The sequence below is a fragment of the Chaetodon trifascialis genome, chromosome 6, assembly GCF_039877785.1.
Source record: "Chaetodon trifascialis isolate fChaTrf1 chromosome 6, fChaTrf1.hap1, whole genome shotgun sequence".
NCBI classification, from domain to species: Eukaryota; Metazoa; Chordata; class Actinopteri; order Chaetodontiformes; family Chaetodontidae; genus Chaetodon; species Chaetodon trifascialis.
In genome coordinates, this window is record NC_092061.1 from 9,154,207 (window position 1) to 9,178,666 (window position 24,460).

A 24,460-nucleotide genomic window follows, 5' to 3' on the forward strand; every position below is an offset into this window, starting at 1 on the left:
AGCAGAACAGAGTGTCATCGGCTTGGCACATAAAGCTCATGGTCAGCTGCTCCTCAGGTATTGTCAACACAGGAACAAAAGACATTCCCATTTGTCGAGCAGCTTATCTGAATTAAAAGGGGTCATGATCAGAACCGTTAACAGAGAGCAGTACCGTGCTGTTGCTGCAAGATACGTTTGCCATCACAGAGGGAGCAGAGAGGGAGCGGCGGGTTGCAAAGGTGGGTGAGTGAGGGACAGGTGAAGGCTCTGAATTCTGAAGTGTGCTCGTCTCAGTAGATTCAGAGTCTGAGTCCTCCTGGGGGTATGATATAGGTTCCTGGGGTACGCTTGATGGAGTATCCAGAGGAGCACTAGCTGGAGTGCCCTGAGCTGCACTGGATGGAGAATCATGGAGGGTGCAGGATGAAGCATCAAGTGGTGCTTCAGGTGGAGTGTCCTGGGGTGTGCAGGCTGAAGCATCACTGGATGATGTTGGAAAATCACTGGATGGAGTTTTGGTTTCGGATGGAACTGAAGGTGAGCTATCATGATCGTGTAGTGAGGGATCAGGTAGCCCCATTACCTGGCACAGGGCCTCCACTTGCCTCACCAGCCTTTCTTGCTGAAATCTCAGCCTCAGGTTCTCCTCCTGCAGCTTGGCAAAGGCCTCGGCCAGAGGAGCCATCTGAGCCGCTGCCTCCTGCAGACGAGCGTCCACTCGCTTCCCAAAGGCCTGCAGATCACTATGCATCTCCCCGACCGCACACCGTAATGTTAATTCAAATTTCCTCTTGCAAAACTGCTCCTCTTCATCCTCCGCCTCCTCCTGAGCAAGCAGATCACCAATCACCTCCTCCAGGCCCGACTCGGCACAAGCACTATCTGGGCTGCCCAAATCCTCTGGAGCCTCCGAGGCTGGGAGGAAGTCCAGGTTCACTCCAGGCATGGCCGGACCAGCTGCACCCAAAGTCTTTTTACTTTAAATCCACTTAAGAGTCCCAAAAACTTAAGTTTGGGTGTAGGATCAGAGAGATCAAACGGTCGTGGCCCTCTCTGTCCGTCTGTCTGCAGACTTTTCAAAACAATGCACGTTCTTTATACCCCCAGCAAATCTCCCCTCTTCACCACCCAGCACCCTGACAGCCAATGAGCATGCAAGGAATCCCGTTTCCCAGGCAGCAGTAGCCCCACCCCCTTATGTCCAGGTGCTGTGGACATGTCCATTTATCTCCTGCCCAGCCATCATTCCACTGAGCCAGTCAGTGCTGGGGCACCGGTGGAGGAGGGCACAGGGGAAACGGTGGTGACAACAATTCAGAAAACTCGCCCCTCCCTCTCTCAGCTTTCCTTTTATTTAGAGCCCCTGTCCTTCACACCTCAGTTGGCAGGAGACAAGGGTTTAGATGTGCCTTATACATTAGTGTTTAACTCCTCTTCACGCTGCTTTCTGAAAAAATGCTGAGTCATGGCTAATCAGGTCAGTTGTGTTGCATGACTGTGATTTAAGGCAGACCGCCAGAGGGAGGATCAGCCCATGAAGGACAATGTGTTTAGAGCCATGACAGAGCAGACTGGGTGACCAGTGAGGGTGAGCTGGGGCCCGTTTCTCCACAGCTCTAGGCGAGGATGCTGGGAAAGACATCACAGCCCGTCCAAGATTTTGTTTTAGGCTTTCTGGCAGAGCGGCAGGGGCCCGGCTGCTGCTCGTGTGGAAGCTTCAAGTGCTTTTGTGTTAAATTAAGAGCTCCCCAAGAGCGCTGACAGAAGTCTGTGTGTGACGTTGTTCATAGTGCAAGATGCTAGAGCACATCTTTTAATTGCCTGCTCAAGATTTATGGGCACACTGCAGTCCATGCAGAGAAATGGGACTGTACATGCTGCATTTCTGAATGCAGACTGATGAGAAGCACAAGGCTACACATGATAAAGCTGTAATTCTTTATGACCTGCAAATACATCACAAGCATTACACTGATTTTAAAAAGAGGGATTCACTGACTGTGTATAGCCAGTGTCTTTAATCATCTGAACACAAAAACACAGTGCACGAATCATCTAAGATCAGAATAATCAGGATTGGCATTCAGCGGAAAACATTGTGGTCTCTCCTGGGATTTACAGGTAAGCACAACAGTTCCCAGGAAGAGTCTGGCCTCGAGGGAAAGTGGAGAGAAATGTGACTGACAGCAGGGAAAGTGGGTCAAAACCCAAGAAGGACATGGCTCTAGTCTGACCATGCATCAAAGCACTGAAGCACTTTACCCACAGTAAAGCAAAGTGATGTAGAAAGACAAGGAGAACGAAGAATAAAACGACTAGAAAGGGCTCAGACAGTGCTGAATGACATTCATTTTACATCCGAAGCTTCAGTTGAGGTTTTCAGATGAAGCTTGGAACGTCCGTTGTTATATTTTACAAGGTCATCATCCTCAAAGGAAATCCTCACTTTGAATAAAGTGATTCATCAGATTGAGTAGCTCAGTCTTTTTTAATTAAATCAAAATCTAATGAAATGAAATTAATTTAATGAAATACCTCATCAGTCAACCTCCGCAGCCAACAGTTGAATCTAATTCTACAAATAGTATAATGTTGATAATATTAGTGCAGCCTCATTTTTGTCAGCTACTGTGCAGAAATACCAGTTTTAAACTGAATGAATGACATGGGGGGAAAAGCTGTGCAGCATTCAAATGTCGATTTAGACTTTGAATGCCAACATTATGAATGAAGCTGCCCTGCGAAGTGTATACACATCCACTACAAGCTTCTGCATGCATGTAAAGTCTGTACTTCTGCAGCAGGAGAGCGAATCGGATGAAATTATATGTGTCTGTGACTATTGTGAGAGTTTTCAAAAATAAAGTAGTGCAGCTTCCAGCAGAGCTCAAAAATAAAGCAGTGCAGAGATTTCAGTCTCAAGAAGATGGACCAACAGAGCAAGGAGGGAAAATCTCTCTTAATGAAATCCAAAGCTAAGCTGGCAGTAAAACATCAGGAATAAAATGCAGCAGTTTTGAAAATTCATCCAGACATTCATCACACATTTTCTCCTCAGTTTGCACCCCGCTCAGCAGACCAGACTTAAATGTGCGACACATGTGAACTGGTTAGGTAACCAGCATGTGTCATGGATGAGCAGTATGTAACAATGGGGTCCTTATCTGTCTGTGTGACAGTGAGACAATCTCCCACTGACAGTGGGCTTGTGTGTCCATGTTCATGCAGCAGCGCTTTACCAGTGTGACCCGGAGCTTGGCAGCGGTAATCTCTACGACTGCAGGAATGAGACTGACTGTCCTGTCATCACCCTGGTTATAAAGCTAAGGCATTATTTATATTTGTGTTCAAGGCCAAGTGCAGCGGTCCTGCATGGACGGACAGCTGAGACGAGCAGCAGCAGCTGTGATCACTTGGAGCAGGAGGCATCAATAATCAGCTGCCGGTCTCACCTGTCTGAAATGAACTCTCATCACCGCACTGAAATACTGCAACCATCTTGACCTTGCGATTAACTTACTCTTAGTCTTGCTTTTATGATAAATAAGAAGGAGCAGATCTGTCTCTTTTACTTAAATTTGTCCGTCACTGTTTTAAAGTCTTTCTGTTGTTTGTTTCACCTGAAACTCGTCTCTCCGTTCATTCTCAAATGGATTGTAATTTATAGGCCATCCACTGCAAGAACTGATGATATCAGCATCAACATGTTTTATTGGAATTTAAAAAATACCACAAAGGAAACAGTGGAGGTTGTGAGCGCTGAAGTTAGACCACCGAGGAGAAGCCCGGACCACCCAAACAGATCAGAGTCCCAGACAGGAACCACTGTGGTCAATAAACAACAATCAACAACACTAAACAGGAAGATCTTATTAAAACTCATGTTACACCACATATTGCCTTGATATCTGCACACTCCTCTTGCTATAATGAGAGCACTGATGGTTCAAAATGTTCCTGCTGGGAACGAGCTGATAGCTTGACCTCTGGTGCAGCTTTCTCAATATCATCGACCTGCAGAGCCGGACAGCCCCGCAGTTCTAAACGCAGCAAATCCAGACCCACCGTACATAGTAGTATGACAATACGCCACAGCTGGTTCCCAGGGTGTTAGAAAGGACAGGCTGACATCACTCACTGGAGGTTGCTGGCTAACGTTAGCTTGTGTTGTGTTTTGTATTTGTCAGATGGATGGAGTCGGTTGTCATCGTTCATGAATGACACATCGCTCCTCTGCGGGGTGATGTTTTTCAGTTTTCTTGAGAATCGCTCATCCAAACTACGTCAGTTCACACTCTGCAGTACACTGCACTTCCTTGGGTCCTCAGCAATACACCCACCATGTGTGAAACTGATAGGATGAACAGTTTTTGAGAAAATCGGAGAACTAACAGACGGATAGAGATTCCTTCTTTTTAGTTAGATGAAAATATTCTAATAACAAAAAGCAACTTATATGAGCAATTTTAATATGAATCCACTACTCATGTAGCCTCCTCTTACACAAATTTAAACTTGTAAATCCGTGTGGTTTATCATTGAATGCACTCTGTTGAGCCTATAAAGTGACGAGCCAGGCCCCTGGCTTAACCCTCATCCCCAGCAGTTATGAATAACAATAGAATTAGCAGGATAGTGACAATTTCAGGCTATAGATTGGTGAGTGACACATGAAGCAGGCTATAATCATTCTGTTCTGATGGGTTGCTACTGGAAACCGTGAAGGCAAAAAAGCTGATTTTGTGATGCAGATTCTTCAACTGCATGTGCATTTTTTTTGTTACCATAATTCAAGATACATCACACTTAGTATCATCATACACATATTAGCACTCACACAAAGATGTTACCTGCATGCCGTTATGGTAATGTTGTAACATCATTCAGCTCAGAGAAGAATAAACCTCATCTCCTGCAGAATCTCTGTCCTCCTGCAAAATCCCTTTTCTACAAGAAAGACTCTGCTGTGGGATCTTAGCTCGTCCCTGCCCCTGTGTTTCTGCGTCTCAACAAGGGCCTAACTGATGGAGACAGTCTCATTCCAACACCTTAAATCCACCCTGCAGCCCCATGGAGCCTCCTCCCAGTCCTAATTATCCAGCTCCATGATCCCATAACCAGATTACGGCTGCGCTCAACACAGGGAGTGGAATACACGGCCATTAAAGAGTAAACAGGGCACCGCTTCTCCTCCTCGCCCCCTCAATCTCCACTCACTCTCCATTCATGAGGACACTTCCTTTCATGGAGGAGCAAGGAGGTTACGGAATGAAGCAGAGGGGAGTTTAGCAGTTGCTCCTGACCCCGGAGGTCACTGTAATGGTATGGGAGGGGATTGATTTTTGCTCAATCTGCCAGCAGTCACTTTTCACCATCAGCAAAAGACTCTGTCCACTTTCAGCCAGAGTGCGCAACGAGGCGAGAGTTGCGTCTTTGGGTTCTAACACCCCGAGAAGAGACACGATGAAGAACTTGCATCAACTTGCATGTGCCTTAATGGAGCTGAACAGTAATTGGTGTGCATGAAGACAGACAGGTGTGATTTAGGAGACATTTCCCAGATAAATCTCAGTGGGCATGGCCTGCCGAGAGAAAACAAGGAATGCCCGGAGCACCTCCCTCCCCTCTTCCTCTCTCTCCCTCACATACCCTACAAGGACAGATGTGACTGGCTACCCACTCTGTGTTTGATAAACACTGTTCTTCCCTCCTCTCCCTTCTTTTCTCACACTCTGTCCGTCTTTCACTGTCCCGGCTCACTTGCTTTTCAAGCCTTTATAGGTGATTGCCATGACAGGGACGCAGCGAAAACACGGTGGAATTCAAGTCAGTTGGGACAGAAATAGCAGATGAAAACAAAACGTTAATCTTTAATTGGAAGGAACTGGGAAAGCGTTTTAATGCATGTTTGACAGGTTCTGTCAAGCCTCAATGTTGTGATCATTTCCCAAAGAAAATAATTTGTAAAGACGGACTGTACCTTGATGGAGGATCCAGAGGAGAGGCTGGATGAAGAGATCTTGAAGGGTGTCGCTCTGAGGCCAAGGGTCAACTCTGAAACAGAGAGAAATTTACATGGATTTTCAGTATGAAACATTTAAATTCAGGCAGATAGAGAACAGCTATGGGTTGAATAGCAATAATCTTAAGGCCAAGAAAAGTCCTGGCACCAATATGCATGTGAAGAGTTGAGATGTGTGCATGGTGTTGCACTGTGTTGGTGGTAGCCATTACTCAGTTACATAAGCTGCCATAGTGTCATAAACAACACAGGCTGTCTCACGAGAGACAAGTGAGGAAATGTAGATGACGCCACCTTTAACATACACAGCCCTCTTCATCTGCCTGCAAGTGTGCGGACGTGCATGCGTCTGTGGCTTGTTGTCAAACCCCACCCCTACACACACACGCACACACAATAAAATACAGGATTCATGCACCAGCACAGTGTACATTTAAGGTTCTTGGTAGGTGCTTTTGAGAGAAATCGGAAACACAGTCACAGTCTGTCATTAGTCAGTGAGAGATGGGCAGGTGTCCAAAAAAGGAGCCCAAAACCATTAAAACAAATGCCGTCAAGACACCATGTGACCCTCGTGAAGGAGCCCAGCGGCATGCCAATGTGCCCTGCGCCTGGGGTTTGGTTGTAAGAGGTGAGGAGGCTGTAATTGCATAGGTCCAGCTCCAGTCTTAAATAAACTGTTTGGGTTGGAGGTCCCGGTTGCTGGGAAGAGCTGAAACGTAAGACGTCTTGTTTGGACATATCGTAACAGCTCCCCTTCTGAAATGGACGGAGATTTCTGCTATTCATGTTTTTGTTTAATGCAAGTAATGAATCCCTGTTGGTACTGTTTGCACTATGAGTACGTATATTACATTACAGGAACACTGTGTTCTTAGGAGAGCGGCTCGCTGCTAAGCATGCCAGTTAATGATTTGACAATAAAGAAATTTGTGGCTTCTAAGTATGGCCCTGCCCACAAAACTACATATTTTAGAAGCAGATTCACTAAAACAAAACACAAAAACAGGGAAAATGGTCTTGTTATTGTTACTCATCCTCTACTCAACATCACTGTTTCATGTAAACTACGAGTGTTCACTGAGAGCTGTCAAATTCTGAGTTATGCTTTTTCCTCACGTATGCCACAACACCTGTCATGTCTTACCACTGAACACAGCGTAGACTGAAGTGCCGCATTGGGCCATCGGCACACATATTGAGCCAGGAAAACATGGATGCCTTTTCTTCCCCATTCAAACTGAGGAACTCCAGTGTCTAAAACTAACTGGGCACCACTGATAAACTCATGACTCTGGTTTCTATGTTCTCATCTCTTATCAGGCGAAGTGATCAATGGATGGTTTCCCAAACACATTTAAATAAAATGAATGAGGAAAGTAGGAGCGTGTTGTACGTGCAGCATGTAACAAACACTGAGTTGTGTGGGCTCGCAGGCTTATTCACTTCACTGTAACAGTATTGTTATTCAGTCAGGCCCCAGAAAGCCAGCTGTTCTTTCATTTGTCCCAATATACTCTCTGCTACTACTGACCTCACCCCCTCCACACTGAAGCATGCCCACTCTATAACAAATACCCTTCAGTACAACCATGCTGCTTCATATTCAACCCCAGCATGTATCCCCACTCATCCATGAGCTTTGCTTGATTAGCCTCACAAAAACCATTGTCACCATCCCACTCGTGACCGATTCCTCGGTGCCGGTCGCCTCCCACAGTGACTGGGATTCCATTGTGATCTAAGGGTTGATATTAGCAAGTAAAGATATACAGCGTGCTGACTTAGGATTCATACCGCCTGAAATGCAGTGGGCTACATATTTGTACCATACTGTGCGAACCCATAGAGAGCTTTAAAAGGTCAATATAATCAGGTGTCATCTAAAAATCAGGGTGAATAAAGTGGTTAAACAAACAAACTAAATAGATGTTCTTGAATTAATACTTTGGAAAATACTGCGGTATGTTGAGTGAGTTATTTGAGCACTGACTAAGCTGCAGTTTGAGCGCTGTTGCTGTAAGATTGATGCTCCTACCTGCTCTCTGTCCCAGAGCATTAGTGTTGATGCGCGGGGTCATGCTGGCGATGGGTGCCATGTTGCCCCGAGGAGAGGATGTGGAGGAGGTGGTGGCGCGCCCATCCTTGATCTCGATGGTGAGGAAAGTCTTCATGTCCGGGTCTGCCTCTCCCTGGGTGACCTGCTGTCCGGCTGCTCTCCCTGGGGTCCTGTCTTCCTTTGAGTTACTGGAGGCGTGCACATCTTTTTCAGCTGGATGCCTCGTCCCACCCATGGAGTTCTGCCATTGGCTAGCTGAAGACAGAGGTTTGTTAGCCACGCCTCTTGGCTGAGGTGTGGCGTGACTCTGGGACGCGGCAGAGGTGTGAGACGTGGAGTCCACATGTGGCCTTGCTGGCCTGTCTCCAGATGTGCTTAGGGATGCTGCTGTGTGTGTAAGCAGCTCAGTAGCTCTGGAGAGATTTGTCTGGCTGCTGGTGCCGGAGGTGATCCCATTTCTCAGAGGAGCTTTCTTCAAAGCTGGGACATTCTGGCTCTGACTGGGCTCTGTGAACTTGCGCATTCGATCACGTACAGAGTTGGTGCGGTTGAACTGTTCCAATACAACATCTTTCTTCTCAGGTGCTGGAAAGATATAATGCAGGAGGGGAGATAAAATCACAAAAAAACACTCAAAGTCAATACAGCAGAGGCACAGAGCCTTGAGCCTTTCCACTGTTCTGGCCGAATTTAGCATACTCTTGCTCTCATCATCTCCTCCTCCACATCTAAAGCCTCTACAAATCCCTTTCCTCTTTTCCTCCTCTCTCTAGGTTTCGCCCCTGCCCCTTTATTTTGCTTGACTTAACCTCCCCCATTTCACCATGTTTCAGTTTCTATCTTGTGGACTTTTCAGGACATGTTTCTTCCACTCATGGATATTTAATACTGTCAGATAATGTGTACAAAGCTCCTGATTTGGCACAGACCCTCCATCGGAAAAAAACACTAGTGATTAGAGGAGAAGAAATTCACTGAGGTCATCCTGACGAAGAAAAAAAAGATGCGCAGCTTGAGAGGAAAACCACAGTTTATAGTACAGTGGACACAGCAATGAGTGCTGTCTGGTAGAAAGAGAGAAAATGATGCATAACATGTCCTTTTCCCATCCCTCTCTCCTGTGAGTGGTCATATGCTGCCACACTAATGGCTGTGACTGTCTCCATATACCGGAGTCTGACAGGATACAAACCATCTGGTGTGATATTATCACACGCTTTTAAATTTCCCTGAAGAAGACAAAGCAGTCCATCAACTAAACCATAAACCTGTGAACAGGGAGTTTAGAGCTGCAACTTATTATTATTTTCATTATCAATAAATGTGTTACGGTTAATCAATGTATCATTTAGCCTATAAAATGGTGAAAAATGCCCCTCACAAGTTTCCAGACCCCAGAATATTTAAGTTTGCTTTTGCTTTCCAATCCAACTGTACTGACCCAAAACATGTGTAATTAAAGATGTAAAAGAGAGAGAGATGCAGCAAAGGAAATTGTGAATGTTTGGAGTTTGATAAATGTTTTAAAAGATGGACGGATTTTCTATTGATCAGTCGGTAAGAGTTTCTTACCAGAATCCTTTGCTTTGCCATGAGTGAGGGGCTGATCGCTGTTAACGGTTATCTACAAAGGGAGAAACAAAAAAACATGTCAGAACAATCAGTGCAGGAAGTAGAGGAGGTGAAGGGTTAACATGCCTGGATTGACAGCCACAGGACTGCCATACTGAAGAGCTGCATGTTTCACAGGCCAGCAACACACACACACACACACACACACACACACACACACACACACACACACACACACACACACACACACACACACACACACACACACACACACACACACACACACACACACACACACACACACACACACACACACACATCCTAAATACAGAATCAACTGGTGGTGTTTTCATTATGTAACACTGGTGTTTGGAGTGAAGCAGTGGGCCTCTGTTCTTTTTCTGGCAGTGGGGCCATGATGGGCCCCAGAGTGTTTACATTACTCTCAGGAGACTGAGCATGAGCATATATTGAAGGGAACAATAAAAGACGCTTGGGCCAGCCTTGGGTAAACACATTTAGAGGAGCGACACCATGGCGTCATGGTGGCCTGAGCCCCCAAGATGGGACATGTTGCTAAACAGCTGACAGTCAGTGCCGAAGCAGCAGCTCTGTGTTCTCGGCACTGTGGGATGAAGAGAGACGGGACCTCCGTTCTGTAAGGCCGTCTGTGCCTCTCTGAGAGCAGGTGAAGCTGACAGGCTGCTGAGGTGAAGCAGAGACGATCAGGTGCGCAGTTTGTTTGTGTAGCCAAGTAACCAAAGTTAAACAGAACAGTAGCTCAGAGTGTGTTTATGGATGCCGATGTAACCTGGATGTCAGTGAAGAATGGAGCTTTGGGATTCCATGTCAGAGATAGTAATGAATTGGAAAGAAAGGAAGTGAGAGCTTGGACTGTTGGCGCACGTGACCGTGGCTGTGTAGCTCAACACCCCACTCTAGTGGTGTAAATATGATAAAACTGTGAATCATTGTTGCTTTTCAGTTGGCTCAAACTGTTCTGAGTACAGATGTGTGACAAATGTGTGTCTTAGGAGGCCTCCACAGCAGCTACAATGCCCTTTAGGATAGGCTCTCCAAGTCTCTGTCACACCACTGGAGGGAGGAACGCTATTCTGCCCACTCATATGTTTTCATTAGTGCTCAATCACCAGAAAATAGGGCTGTGATTAGCTCTTTATATTTCCACGGAATCCGCCATGTTTTCACCGCCATGTTTCAACGGTTGCCCAAACACTGACTCTAGAGAGCAGCTTTTATGTTTTTGATGAGTTTCATGGCCACCGTCAGTTCTCCAACATGCTTGGAAAGGGAGGAGTGAGGCGAGGGGTAGTCAGTTGGTTGCAATCTGCAACCTCAGCACTAGGTGCCGCTAAATCCTACACACTGGTCCTTTAAAGTCCAACTGAAATCACATTATGTCATGTATTGTTCATAGTTTTATCTATCAAGGAGAAAGAAAAAAAAACATCAGAAGAGCTCCTTTTCCTCTCAGCAGTCTGGAGGAGCATGTTGGTGTCTGTGTTTGATTGACAGCAGCTGCATTACATTAGCAGTGCAGTTTGTTTGTTCGCATGTTTAACAAGCTAAGCTGCAAGACCAGACGTGTTTTCATGTTTGTATGTGAGATAAAGAGACTTTAGCAGGAGAGCTAATGTGGTTGTTGTTCAGAGTCTGTGGCTCCTGTGCAGGCGGCCGCGGTGTGACCATCCGTTCTGCCTACAACAGACTGGTATTAACTGCTTTATAGAAAGATCTGATCAGCTATATCAAAATAATAGCTATTAATACAAAATCAGTGCAAAGTTAGAGGGCCTCATCACCATATTTCTTCCTTTTTGGATTCAAATTTATTCTTAAAGGAGAACACAGGACAAGCGATTTACAAAGCAGATGTGTATTTAAGTTCAGTTTTCACCTCTAAAGGTGTTTCATTTAGTTGTGACATGGTGATTGTGAAGCCTTGATCATTTTCAAACTCAACAAACCAGTCAGTGACCCCTCCTGCCCTGTATGGAAGCTGCATTTATGCTTCTCCACTCAGGTGTTTCCTTCAATTTGTCACCCTTTGTATATCCCAGACTCAAAGACAGCCAGCATTCATCTGATACAGGGACTGCACACTCTACCTTTTGTTTCTGAAAGTCGATTTTTCCCTTGGCGTTGCCATTGAGCAGGCCATTTTCAGGATCACTCCGAGATAGAACAGCTCCGTCTGGCTGCTCCTGGTCAATGACGCGGTCCTGCTTGGACCGAGCCTGGAGGCTGGCTGGACCTGGGCTTTTGCCCTCGGTTTCTGAATCCGTGCTGTAAGTTGAACCACTGATGGCCACCTCCACCTCCTCTGCTGGACCCCTCTCCTCAGAGGACATACTCACACTCTGGTCAGATGTCCCTGAGTCACTCCTTTTCCTTGACAAAAGACCAACGCTGTCTGAAGCCCCAGAGCCGAAACGGGGTCTAACTCCGGAGTCTGAGACATCTGAGCCCAGTCTCTGTCTGACGTAGGACTGGGAGCTGACGCTTCGCTCTGAAGCCCCAGAGTCCAGCCGACCACGCTGGGAGGGACTCTGGCTCCTGTCTGAGGCTCCAGAGTCCAGCCGGGCTCTGTAGGCTGAGCCCAGACTCTTCTCTGATGCCACAGAATCCAGATTGGACCTGGACAGCACAGACGTCACACTGCGGTCTGAAGCTGAAGAGTCTGACCTTTGACGATGAGACAGGACCAGGTCAGGCTCTGTGGTCACAGCCTCTCTCTGAGGCTGGATCAGCAGAGGTCCAGAGCCATCATCCTTCACCAGGTGATCCAGAACCAACACCATGCCTGAGTTGGAGCCTGCAACAGAAAGCACAAATGAAAAATGAGAAAGAAATGCCTTTCTGTACCTTGTGGTTTTTGATTTTCCCGTTCACTTCTATTCTTCCTCTCACATCAGCAGTGAATTAAAGTGAAGAGTGTTACTGTATGTGAGCGAAGGAAGCAGTAGGTGAAGTTCAAGGCTGAAATGATGGAAATCAAATACTTCTGCGGCACCGGCGCCTCGTGAGAGGCCCGGGCTTGAAAATATCACTCAGGATCACAAAGGAGGCACGTGGAGACGTGAGGGGATGTAGGCATTTCCTCCAGACTGGGCTCAGTTCCTGACCAAGATTTGTGAGATTGTGTTGGTGGATGTGCGTAAAGGAGCAGGAGCGGTAACAGCTTAAGAGGGGGAGCACGTGGAGCAAGCATAGGTGGTATGCAAGTACAAGACGTCAAAGAGGAAGTGGGGCTGAAATGGAGACCAGAACAAGTACTTTCCCTCCCCTCTGTCCGAGCTCCTTCACTGTTCCTTCTCTCCTCAGGAAACCACACTCCAAACAACGCAGCGTTGCCCACATCCTCCCCCTCTGATAGTCTCTACCTCTAACACCCCACGGTGCTTCTAGTGATGGAATATCTGTGGTTGTGTACATACCGCAGATAAGAAAAACAGAGAAAACCAATAGTGTATCAGGTTCCCACATCCCATGTACACACCAAGGCACGAAAACACTTCTGTGTGACCTGTGTTTGCACCAACTCCGCGACTAAGTGGGGTTCACCAAGTATGCATGCCTGTCATTTACAAACCGAATCAAAGAGGGACTCCGGTCTAACCGGCAGCCGCGGGAAACCCTTTCAACTTTCAACAAGACAGGATCAATTGGGACATTCACAGCTCCATTTATAGCAGCTGATCTTTTTTTGTATTACGCAACATCTCCCAAAAAAGAAGCCTGCTAAATTGTGCAGAAACAATTTATTAATGGCAGCAAGTTGTTGATTAAACAGACCAGATGATTATGTAATAAGGTCTGAATAGAAAACGTGATTATGATGCTTAGTGGCTGCCAATCTCACATGTGACACTATGAATGGTCCACTAGACAGCAGTTTCTACATCTAATGATGCACTCAGGCCAAACTCAATTACTGGTCAACTGTAACTGAAGTGACAGCCAAAACGCACTGCTTCTTCTACAAACTCTCACGGTATTGTCCATGTTTTTGCCATTGGAAGCCATCTATTGATGCCCATTGTGTAGCCATTTCTGGGAAAATCCCCACTGCTACTTGGTAATGAGAGGCTTGCTTTTTTCTCTAAAATAGCTACAACAGCAGCCCGCATTTGTGCACTCTGCTGCCAGCCAACATCTCGAGCACAAAGGCCAACCAAGGCTTTTCTTTATGCGTCTTTCACACTGAAGCAGTGACCCGAGGACAGCTCATGTTTGTTGCTGCTGTGAACGCGTCAGTGCAGGTTTTTGAGCTCTGCCTCGCCGGCTCATGGCCGGGCTTTAACATGGGTTCATCACACCTTGATGCAACAGCTTTCTAGAGTGTATTCTATAAAATGATTTGATTTGATGTGACTTGTGCCACAAGTCTCATTCACGTCGTTGCATTTGCTTTTCAACTTGCAAAAAATAGAAATAGTCATTAATATCCAGATTCTCCAGGTGAAATGAAACTTTTCAATAATTTTGAGCGTTTACTTCTTCTGTTTCTGTCTTCTTATGACCCCTATTTTGAGAACCACTGAACCACTATGTTTTAGCAGTGACTTGTATGGTGCTACAGCTGCAGACCAAGGTCTTGTGTGAATGGCTTTGAACTGATATATGCTATATGGTATTGGTATTAACGGTCATACACAAGACGCTGCTGTGTTCAATCCTTCACAGGGTTTCTGTGTGAAATCAACATTAATGTCAAACTTGAAGTTGAGTGACTTTCTCTCTTTTGGGATCTTGAGGCACATTCCACTGGGAGTCTCTGCAAACATTTAATTTCCTAAATCACAGCTCTACCAGTTACAGTTTGGACTAGAATGCAGTCCAGCCGGACACATGGTCATTGAGGAAAAGCTGGTAAACGTAAAGCTTTCTGTCTGAGAGGTAGACGTTTGTGTTTGGTTCAAACACCAAACAGAACCTGCCTCCCGGTCAATCTCTTATTTTCTGCTACTTTCACTCTGCTGAAAAGACAACCACCGGCCCACCCTGGCTACGCTGTCCTTCCCCAACCGCAAACGTCCGTCTCTGTTGATTGGTGTCCACTTTAAAAGGCGCCTTCCTCCTTTGGTTTTCTATGGTGGTCTTTTTTTTGTTGACCGGGGCTTCACCCTGGTTTAAATTGTAAGGCAGGGATAAATCAGGAACAGTGGGGAGTTTCTCCACCAAATCAAATCAAATCTAGGCCTTAGTTCTGTTCTGGTATCAGCTTTATTTAGCAGAGGTGTGGCTGCTGGGTTTTCCTCTCTGTTGCTTCCCATAACCCAACCACCAATCCCTGGTCCATGAGAAGGACACTGGGAGCCAAATACAGGGTAGACCAGGCCACACAGAATTACATTATTATGGCTGTCAGCCTCAGGCCAGGTCAGGCCAGCCAAGCTCAGGCCAAAATAAAATAAGAAAAACACTTCCACCTTCAGCCAGGGATGATTAAACGTCAATTTGGCATCCTATATCAAGGGGATCAGCAAATTAATAATTACTCCCGAGGTGTTTAAGCTGGACATGTGTTAGTGTAGGTGGGTTTGTAGCATTTACAACTTGTCAACAAAACACTTTTGACGTTTTACAAGCTATTCACCGTCAGCTCTGCGCCTGCTGGGTTTCAAGGAGTCGAGTGAACGAAGCACATTCATTCCCTCCTGAAGGCTTGCATTCATACTACTTTTTATTAATGGTTGGGCTAACAGAGCGGTTAATGAAATTACCTCACACTTAAGAAGTCAAAGTCATTAAGCCTATGGCTGTGAGTGACTCCAAACACTTAATAAAGTTCAATGAAGGCGCTTAAAGAGCCTGAACTGATACGACCTCCTGACCGCCACCTCAGGAGAATGCCTCCTTCAGCTGCCTATTTTAACAGGCAGCGAAGAGGAAATTGCATCAAGACGGATGTATGCACTCACATGCACATGCAACAGAGGTGGTCAGTGTTGGCTTTTAGTTAGTGCCTACCCAAAGCTGACCTTTAGGTGAATGTTTACAGCATACAAAAGATGGGTTTCAGTGATTCCAAGAGTGTGGCATGGCTAAACATGCTGTAAGTGTGTGTGCAGACAATCTGTCTTAAACAGTCAGTCCAAACATGAGACGACTGTCCACAAATCTGCAGAGCAGTCGCAAGCAGTTTGGATCTGAGCCTGTGTTTCTCACCTATTCTCTGCAGCTCTCTGCTTTGTTGTGTCTGCTGGCCGCGTAACTCCCGGATCTGAGATCTGATACGTCCGTGCTCACTGTGACTCTCCGGCTCTGTCTCCTGTTAAAGAAAACAGAGAAGAAAAGGAAAAGAATCGCACATGCTCAATGCATTTCAGTAAAGCTCCACACGTATCATGTTTTTTTGTTTTTTTTTTAAACTTTTTCAGGTCACATTGTCTTCAGGTTTTTTTCTTTGAGGCAAAATGCCACCTCATTGCTCTGAAAACATCAGTCCTACGATCATCTGTTTGAGGTCAGCTGTGATCACAATGGTCTTTTGTTGGAGGTTGAGGTCAAACGCTCCAGCCATGATGAGCAATAAGCTTGGCCAGCTGGAAAAAGTGAAGATATGTTTTGTTTTCCATTGTATATGTCTGAGAGAGGGGAGGGGGGCACCCTGAGAGCTCAAAGAGCCAGCATACTCTACAGTCAATGTAAGTTTCAATACTATGTTATGATCTGGATTGAGACGCTCCTACTCTTCAGGATTAACTGGAGTCTGACTGCAGGACAAAATATAGCTTTCTACTCTGGCCCTAACTCGCACTTACAGAAGAAAGTTGCAGGAGGAGGAAGGAGATCTCTAAGGAGAGGCGGCAGTATTTTGGCATATGGAGAGGAAACGGGAGAAGTATGGAGGGGAGGACGGAGAGGGGGACGATGAAGATGCAGGCACTACTGTTGGGCCTCCGGTGCCTGACCTTGAGCTACTCCACATGAGAATCAGCTGCACAAATAAGGCTCCTCCGAGCACGCGTGTGCACACACTCTTTAATCACTCCCACACATTCATTCTTAATCCACAACTCTGAGGCAAACTTTTCTATTAAAGGGCAAAAAGCTCTTGTGTGTGGAGCTACAGGTGGTGTGCATCGCTCTGAAATGCTGAACTATATCAAGGCACATAATCTACTTAGAGGTGTTTTACAAGACGCATCAGGGTTAAGAATAGTTTGGGTGGATCCTGAAAAAATATACAGGACATGACCTTACATACTGAAAATATAATACTTAGAAGAGATTTACACCCTGCTATTACTTCAAAAAGAACACATTCACAGGCTCTCAAGCAAGCAAAGAAAGTGCCCACACCCAACCACACAATCACACACCACAATCAGTTGTCCATGTGTAAACAATGTTATCAAACACAAGAGACTGGCACAGCTGTCAGCAGCAGCTCCGGGGTGACAATCTCACAAATCCCTCCTTTGTGTTTTAAAAGGCTTTTAATCAGTGCAGCGTGTGATCAGAGAGTGAACGTGGTGACCGAACACACAGCCTGCTCGAACTGAGACACGAGTGTGGGGCCGAGGTGAGAAACGACCGCTGGCTTTCCGCTCTGCTGACTGTGACCTTCCCCACCTTGAGCAGATTACAGGGCAGAGCGGCTCGATCACCGAAGGGAAAACGTAATCAGAGGAAAGACGAATCTGAAATGGCGAATGCACGACTGAACGAATCACATAGAAAAATACTTGGATAATCTTCAAAAAAATAAACCTAAAAGCGTTAATACTAAATATGACATCATAGCAGTATAAATCTACATAGAAAGGGCTCCAATGCCATTTTTTCCATGCCTTCTCTTTTTTCCCTACATGGAGCAAAAAAACCTAAGTGGCAGCAAAGATTCTTGGCAATAAAAAGCTTTTCAAGACAACAGTAAACGTTTCTCACACTGGCTGGGACGCCACAGTGGAGAGAAGAAACTGAGCTGAACCCTCATTTAATGAGTCATTACAGTGTCTGATGAGTGTGGAGGACGCTAACAGTCTTCTGCAATGACACAAAAGACTGAAGGCACTACGGTGGAATAATGCGAGAGGTCGCACACAAAGGCCACTCTCCTTCTGAGTGGAGTCACTCAATCAAAGAGTCACAGGGGGAGATAATTGCGTTTGAGCCATAAACACAATTAGAGAGGACAAGTCTGTCGTCACCCGCCCCTCCTCTCCCTCTCTTGCTTCTACCAGGAGTCAGACAGACAGCCATCATTTCACAGCTCCCACGAAACCACAGGGAACATATTTCTCACAGACAGTGAGGCAGAGGGAAAAAAGGGAAGACAGAGTGGAACTGGAGACGCAGACCAGAGCTCGCGACCCGCTGCCAGCCACCATGCTGTCATTAGCGGCTTCCCTCTGGCCCTGGCAGTCAAGACCTGACAGAGTGGAACCAACACTAACGCCGTCCCACTCCAACGCTCATTCAGACCACTCGTCCCATCTGGCCTCGGGAGCCCGTTTGTGCTGGACTGTAATTGCAAAAGCTCAAACCGGTAAACACAAAAACAACTGTCCTCTCTTGTGACCACAGCAAGGCGTGGGCCATCTGGATTCCTCTGAACCCTCAGCTCCGCAAAAAATAACAACAATGAGGCTGAGGCTGAGCCAGCGCTGAGGCACACACCTCCCTCTAGACAGACAGACAGACAGATGAGATCAGCTGCAGATTAACACGCTGGCTTTAAATGCTCCAGTTTTCCATGAAAGTTAAATCCATCACTTCAATAGTAAGGCCAGACCATCGGAGGGTCTTCCATGCCTCCACGTGGAAGAGAGAAGAAACCTGGTGGATCATTTTCCATTACTGCAGCCTGAGGAACCACACGCTCGGCTCACCTCCAGGAACTGAAATACAGTAGCTGGGATGAAGTAGCAATCATCTCAGTATCACACACTCAGTCTGGTGTGGGGGAACCCACAAAAAAACTCCTGATCCTGCACATCATCACATGCCGATCTGAGCTCACTTTCTGGTCTTCCTTCAGAGAGGATCCGCTGCACTTTTCCTCCTCCATGTCATCGCCAAAGTCCGCTAAACCCTCTCTATCGCTAACACACAGGCCCGCTTATAGACAGTTAAGCTACTTCTTCAGGTCTCTTCTTGCAATACGTTTATGATGAGATCAGAGAGCAAACAAAACTCTGTCAGGAGCTACAACACCCGCCCACCCAGCAGCCTACCTGAGCTCTGCCAGCACACCTAGATGGCATGCAAGCCTGCAGCCTCAAAGAGACAACTTATAGGGTTAAATCACTAAAATATATTTAAAGCACAAGCACTAAATATTCAAGATTTACCTGGTTAAGTAATAAAAGAATTCATTCCACAATTCTGTCAGTGTCAATGATCCAGTTTCCTCTTATGCATCACTACAGTGTCATCAACACACATCCTCAGAGTTAAACTGTCAATCATTCAGCACACAAACCTGAAAGGTCATCACAGAGGCAGGTACGTCCCACTCTTCAGTCAGATAGAAACAAGCGCAGTTTGGTGAGGAAAGATGGTTAAATGACTTTCAGCGCAAAAGCCAAAATGAAAGACAAAGAAATGAATAAAGAAAGTCATAAAGGAGCATTTCTGTGACACACGACAGCAGAAAAGTCTGAGTGACATTTACCTTCTCTTCACTGAACCGACTGCCTCTCTCCCTCTCTCTCTGAGCAGTAACCCTCTTGGAGTCAGGACATCCGCTACTCTGCCGCTCTACTCCCTCAGCCACATCATACACACTCTCACACACACACACACACACACACACACACACACGCACGCCACCACCAACACCACACACACATATAGTACCAACAAGCCACTCCCTTGACTTCCCCTCCCTCCCATTCTGTCTCCACAGGGATCTGACCCCCCCCACCACCACCACCACACACACACGCGCGCACACACACACGTTTCTTACAGGTTAAAGGCTGCCTGGTTGACACATTAACTTCTGACACACTGCCTCTGTTTTAACCCATTTCTTTAATTTCTCCAACTGCTGTGTTACTTGAGACAAGAGGTGATGTTTAACTGTAACAGACTGACCGTAACATTTCAATTTTTCTATATTTTGCTCTTTTTTATGCTTCAGTAATGAATACAGATCCTTTTTCCTACTGCTGCTACACACATGTAATTAAAGTTTCTTATAAGCTGTTACAGTACAGTTTCTCTCAAATGAGCAAAAGGAAACTTTTACTGTCCTTCAGCCTTCCATGTTAACTGTTCCCATTCAAAACTCCTAATGGCTGCTGGATTCATGTAAAATTAACAGCTTTATTAATCAGGTGCTTGGATTCTCCATATATTTTCCATCTTGAGTTTTTGTTGCATGAGCTCTCGAGCTGGTGTTTGTTTCAAGCTGCTGGCAGTAGCCACATATAGTAGTGCGCGCATGTGTGTGTGTTTTTGCGTGTGTTTGGCTGCTGTGGAGGCCTATCTCGGACCTCCATCTGCCACGGGACAATTGCACGCAGCTCAAAGAGATCCGCTGCTGTGATGTGAGTGGAAGGAGCCCTGCTGCTGCTGGTTGATGTTGTTTTTGGCCACGTCCCCATTCCAGCGCAGACTGCACTGCTGAGGCACAGCTGGTGGGCTGCCTGTCTGTCTGTCCAAGCCCCCACCCGGACCTCCAATCCCCCCCCCCCCCCCCATCCATCACACCACCTGTAGCTCACAAGCACACCGCCGTGCCGCTCAGCTGTCTTACAGGAAGTGAGGTAAAAAAAAGGCTTGAGTGTTAGAACGTCCTGTGACGCCAACATGCTGTCATCACTTCCTATCTGAGGACAATGCATACACACATGCACGCGCGCACACACACGCACTGATACAGCCTTTATTTTCTCCTCCTTTATATCACCGGGGTGGGAAAAATGGCTGCTTTCACATGAACCACCAGAACGCTAATAAAGTGACTGATTGTATTTTCCTTTAAAGCGTAGATACTGTAAGTGATCCTCCACTTCCATCACTCAAAGGGCTTGAGTTACAACAACAGTGACCGCATACAGTAAGAATTAACTTTGTTTTCCCACAAAGAAATCTCATCGGAGCATTCATCAGAAAACTGATCAAACACAGCAGATAAGATGACATCTGGCCCCTTGCAGACTCAAACAGTTGAGCCTTATGTCTTCACATGTTGTTTGCTGCAACAGCCACATAATTCAGTCTTTTATCTTGAAAAAGAAAAATTTGGCTAAACTCTGAAAAGTCTGCTGTCGTCCACTCGGGGGCTGGTCAGCTGAGGGAGACGTCTGAAGTCTGGAGTTTCACAGTGATTGAAGCATGTGTTGTAGCGAAAGACCATTAAAATGTAATAACGCCATTACAGCATTTGATCAAATGAGCTGAAATGAAATTAAAAGTTTTTGAATTCTTTGAGCCTCTTCTCGCTCACACACACTCTCACTTTAAACTTCAACCCTCAGCTCAACCGTCTCTAAGTGTGAAAGACAGATGAGCACAAAATGACAGTGGCTGGGAGACGGTACCTGTCAAAAAACAATTTACTACTCCCACTAAACACCAGCCTCAAAGTAAATTTCATCTTTCTCCTCGTACACGGCCAAACCTGAATGAAGATGAAAAAAACAAAAAACACATTCCTTGCTCCGTAGCAGCCAAATCATGTGTTTTGTGTGCGTGTATGTGTGTGTGCGTGCGTGTGGTGTAACCACATTCATGACAGTGCGTGACCCAAGTCACAATGCCTGTTGTTGTTTGCTGCATTCTTCATCGCGGTAGCAGAGAAACCTCAGTGGTCTCTGCTGCCATGCAAATGTAAGGGTGACGTGAGAATTAGACTAGTGTTCACCCATCAGTTGTGATGTGTTGTTCATACTGCAGTATGTCAGGATAATACTGGGGCATTTTTCCCTCCCATAAATGCCAGTGATCGCTCCATTAAAGTTCCTCTCCTGGGATTGATTAAACCCCCCAAAACGCATCTCTGTTCATCAAAATTACATATTTAGAATTTTTTTTTTTTCCATGAAACCCCCCCCTTTCCTTAAAGCGGCTTAGATGAAACTCTACACCGCTGCCTGCATTTAGCATGTATGCGTGAGCAAATAGTCCCTATCTCCAGCCCTGCAGCTCGAGCAAACCTGCTCACCTTTGACTCATCAAATACATAAACAGTTGATTTTCACTGGAGCGGGTCTTTAACGCTGCTCTACTCACCCCAGTTCCCATGTTGCTCTGGGGCTCCACAGTCTCAGGCTCCAAGCAGCGACCAGGAGCTTTACCACGCTCCACAACCCCTAAAAGAAACACGCACACACAAAGCAGTGGTACAATAATCAGAATGAAGACGATGACTCATTATCCCATCTGCTGTCAACTTCCTAGTCATTCGTGAAATTACTCAGATGGGATACAAGCTGAGGTGGCAGACGACAAGGTTATCTGAGGTGTCCTGACAGGCCCCACAGCAGGAGGCTGTGTGTCAGAGTGACAGGGGCCTCACGCAGACCAGACAGCGCTAAGGAATGACAGGAATCCGCTATCTGACCCAGCATCATAGGTAGATCTGCCACAGTAACCATGGCGACCACAGACAGACCGCTATCTCTCCCACATGCATCACGCATAGATGCTAATCATTAGTCTGTATTGACCCTCCAAGGCTCTAAAATGATTAAAATTCACTCAACCAAGTGGCAGTTCAGGAGTTTTTACCTGGAATTTCAGCGCCCCCGTCAGGCCAATCAGAGCAGAGCTTTTTGACTGGAGACTGGAGTAATGCCCTTTTGAAGGACTGGGTCGCAAGTAAATATTGCCTTTCAAAATTCTGACATCTTGACCTTTAACTATATTTTTGCACCACTCTTCAGAGTGTGTTTGAGTGTTTAAGCTGCCAGAGCAGTGGCAAAATGCATCATCATGAACTGATTTGTCACATTCTCATTTTCCTCTGATGCGTGAAAAGACACAGGTTTCTTCTTAACCAGAGAAGCGGACACATACGGACACACCAGCTGGACTCACCTTGCTGCTGTTCATCTCGGATCTGCCGGATGGCTGCTCGGATCATCTTCCTCTCCTCATACTCGCCGGCGGCACGGAGCTTCACAGAAACACACAAAATCTCAGCGCACACAAGACAAGCATGCAGGGTCACCATATTTCATGATTTTTGTTTTAATACTCACCATCTTTGTCAGCTCGTCGATGTCCTGGACTGATTGTAGTTTGCGTGACAGGATGTCCAGGTTGTCGCTGGAGTCTGACCTGAGAGAGAGAGAGACAGTGAAGTGGTCATAATGGCGGTCACTATGACTGACCATCAACATGTGCTCCTACAGCAAGTGACATAATGGGAATTTTAGGAGTGTATCCTGAGGCCTCTTTGTGCATGTGGAAGACAATTCCAAGATAACACGCAGTTTTCTTGGCTGGGAGAAAAGCCATCAGAGGAAACACTCCTGAGTGGAGCGTGGAAAAAGTGATACTCTGGCATAACAGATGTGACAGCAATGACACACGGCGCCTGAAAAAGTCTGTTCTCATTCTCCCTCTTTTCAGCCTCACAGTTGCTCACTTTTATGTTGGTTTCTATTACTCATACATTCCTCCACTCGTCTCATTATCTTCACTTTCCTCCAGTCGTTGGTATTAAAGGATGTGTGGCACGCTGGAGTGGAATATTTCACATTCCACCACTGAGAGGCACGGGATAATGCAACTTTCAGACGGGTGCTGTTGCTGCAGTAGGTATGCTTCCACCAGCAGCTTCACTGAGGCACCTCCTTTGTTATTGTAACTCAAGTCATCTGAGAGCAGCAGTGAATGGAAATGATTAGGCCCGGCCACTGGTCTTAATAGTGACACAGAAAGAAAACAACAGCAGATGGTTGAGAATCTTCTTCGCATCCAGTGGTGTTAAATCTTTGCTCCAGTTCAGTCATTACCGCTCATTAATTAACAGCTTTAACAAGGCTCAGTCCATGCTGGTCTGCAGGGATTTCATCCACGCAGACAAAAACCTTCAGACCGTCAAAGTCAAATGTGGGCTCTCCTGTTTAAATGTTGCACACTGGTATGATTGGACAGATATTTGGAATTCTTCCGTGTGTACAGCCAATCAGGAAGAGTACATTTGCTCAAGGCTGTGAGAGAACGTAAGCAACAATCAGCCAACGTTCCCAATAAAATTAGCACAAAGTTTGAAGCAGACTTAAATTGCTCTAAGGCTCTTTACAGTCAACAATCACAATGTTTACACTCGCGTCAAGATGATCTTCTTCCATAACTGAAGCCTGTTTGTCCTGTTTCTTGTTCAGTGTGTCAGTAAAAACCTGTCAATTAAGAGTGCCATTAGACCTGAGTTATCAGTTCATCCACATTCCTCAGCTCAATGACAGGAGCTGGGAAATGCGTATTACTGACCTAGAAAACACTGAGGAGGCTCCGAGTAAACCAGCGATAAGTAATGCAAACAAATGATGAGAGACAAACTAATTTGATGTGAGTCTCAGGACTGAGATGGTCAAAGGTAATCTGACATACTTAACTTTCACGTAACTTACTTGTGCTGGTTCTCCTTGTCCTCCTGCTGTTTGAGGCGTGTGGGTCGAAACCTCTTGCTGGCCAGAGCGGCCTCCATGTCCTCGATCTCCCGCCTCCTCAGCTCCCGGATGGCTGAACGGATGAGGCGTCTCTCGTCCAGATCCAAGGTCCCATCCAGCTTCATGTACACCATAAAAGGACAAACAGAGGGCAAGAGGACAAACACAAGTGTCAAAAGTGTTGCCAGCACAGCAGGACGGCAAGCATTTGGCTTGCAAACATGA

General features: G+C 46.1%; 1 protein-coding gene across 1 annotated transcript in view; it reads right to left on the bottom strand.

Annotated features, from left to right (window-relative positions):
* Window positions 1–24,460, bottom strand: part of smtnb (smoothelin b) — a 49,456-nt gene that overhangs the window by 9,524 nt on the left and 15,472 nt on the right. The window contains 9 exon segments of the mRNA XM_070964243.1: window positions 5,963–6,036; window positions 8,043–8,648; window positions 9,636–9,687; window positions 11,765–12,471; window positions 15,828–15,930; window positions 21,849–21,928; window positions 22,656–22,734; window positions 22,820–22,898; window positions 24,197–24,354. Coding sequence (XP_070820344.1) covers window positions 5,963–6,036; window positions 8,043–8,648; window positions 9,636–9,687; window positions 11,765–12,471; window positions 15,828–15,930; window positions 21,849–21,928; window positions 22,656–22,734; window positions 22,820–22,898; window positions 24,197–24,354 — 1,938 coding nt within the window.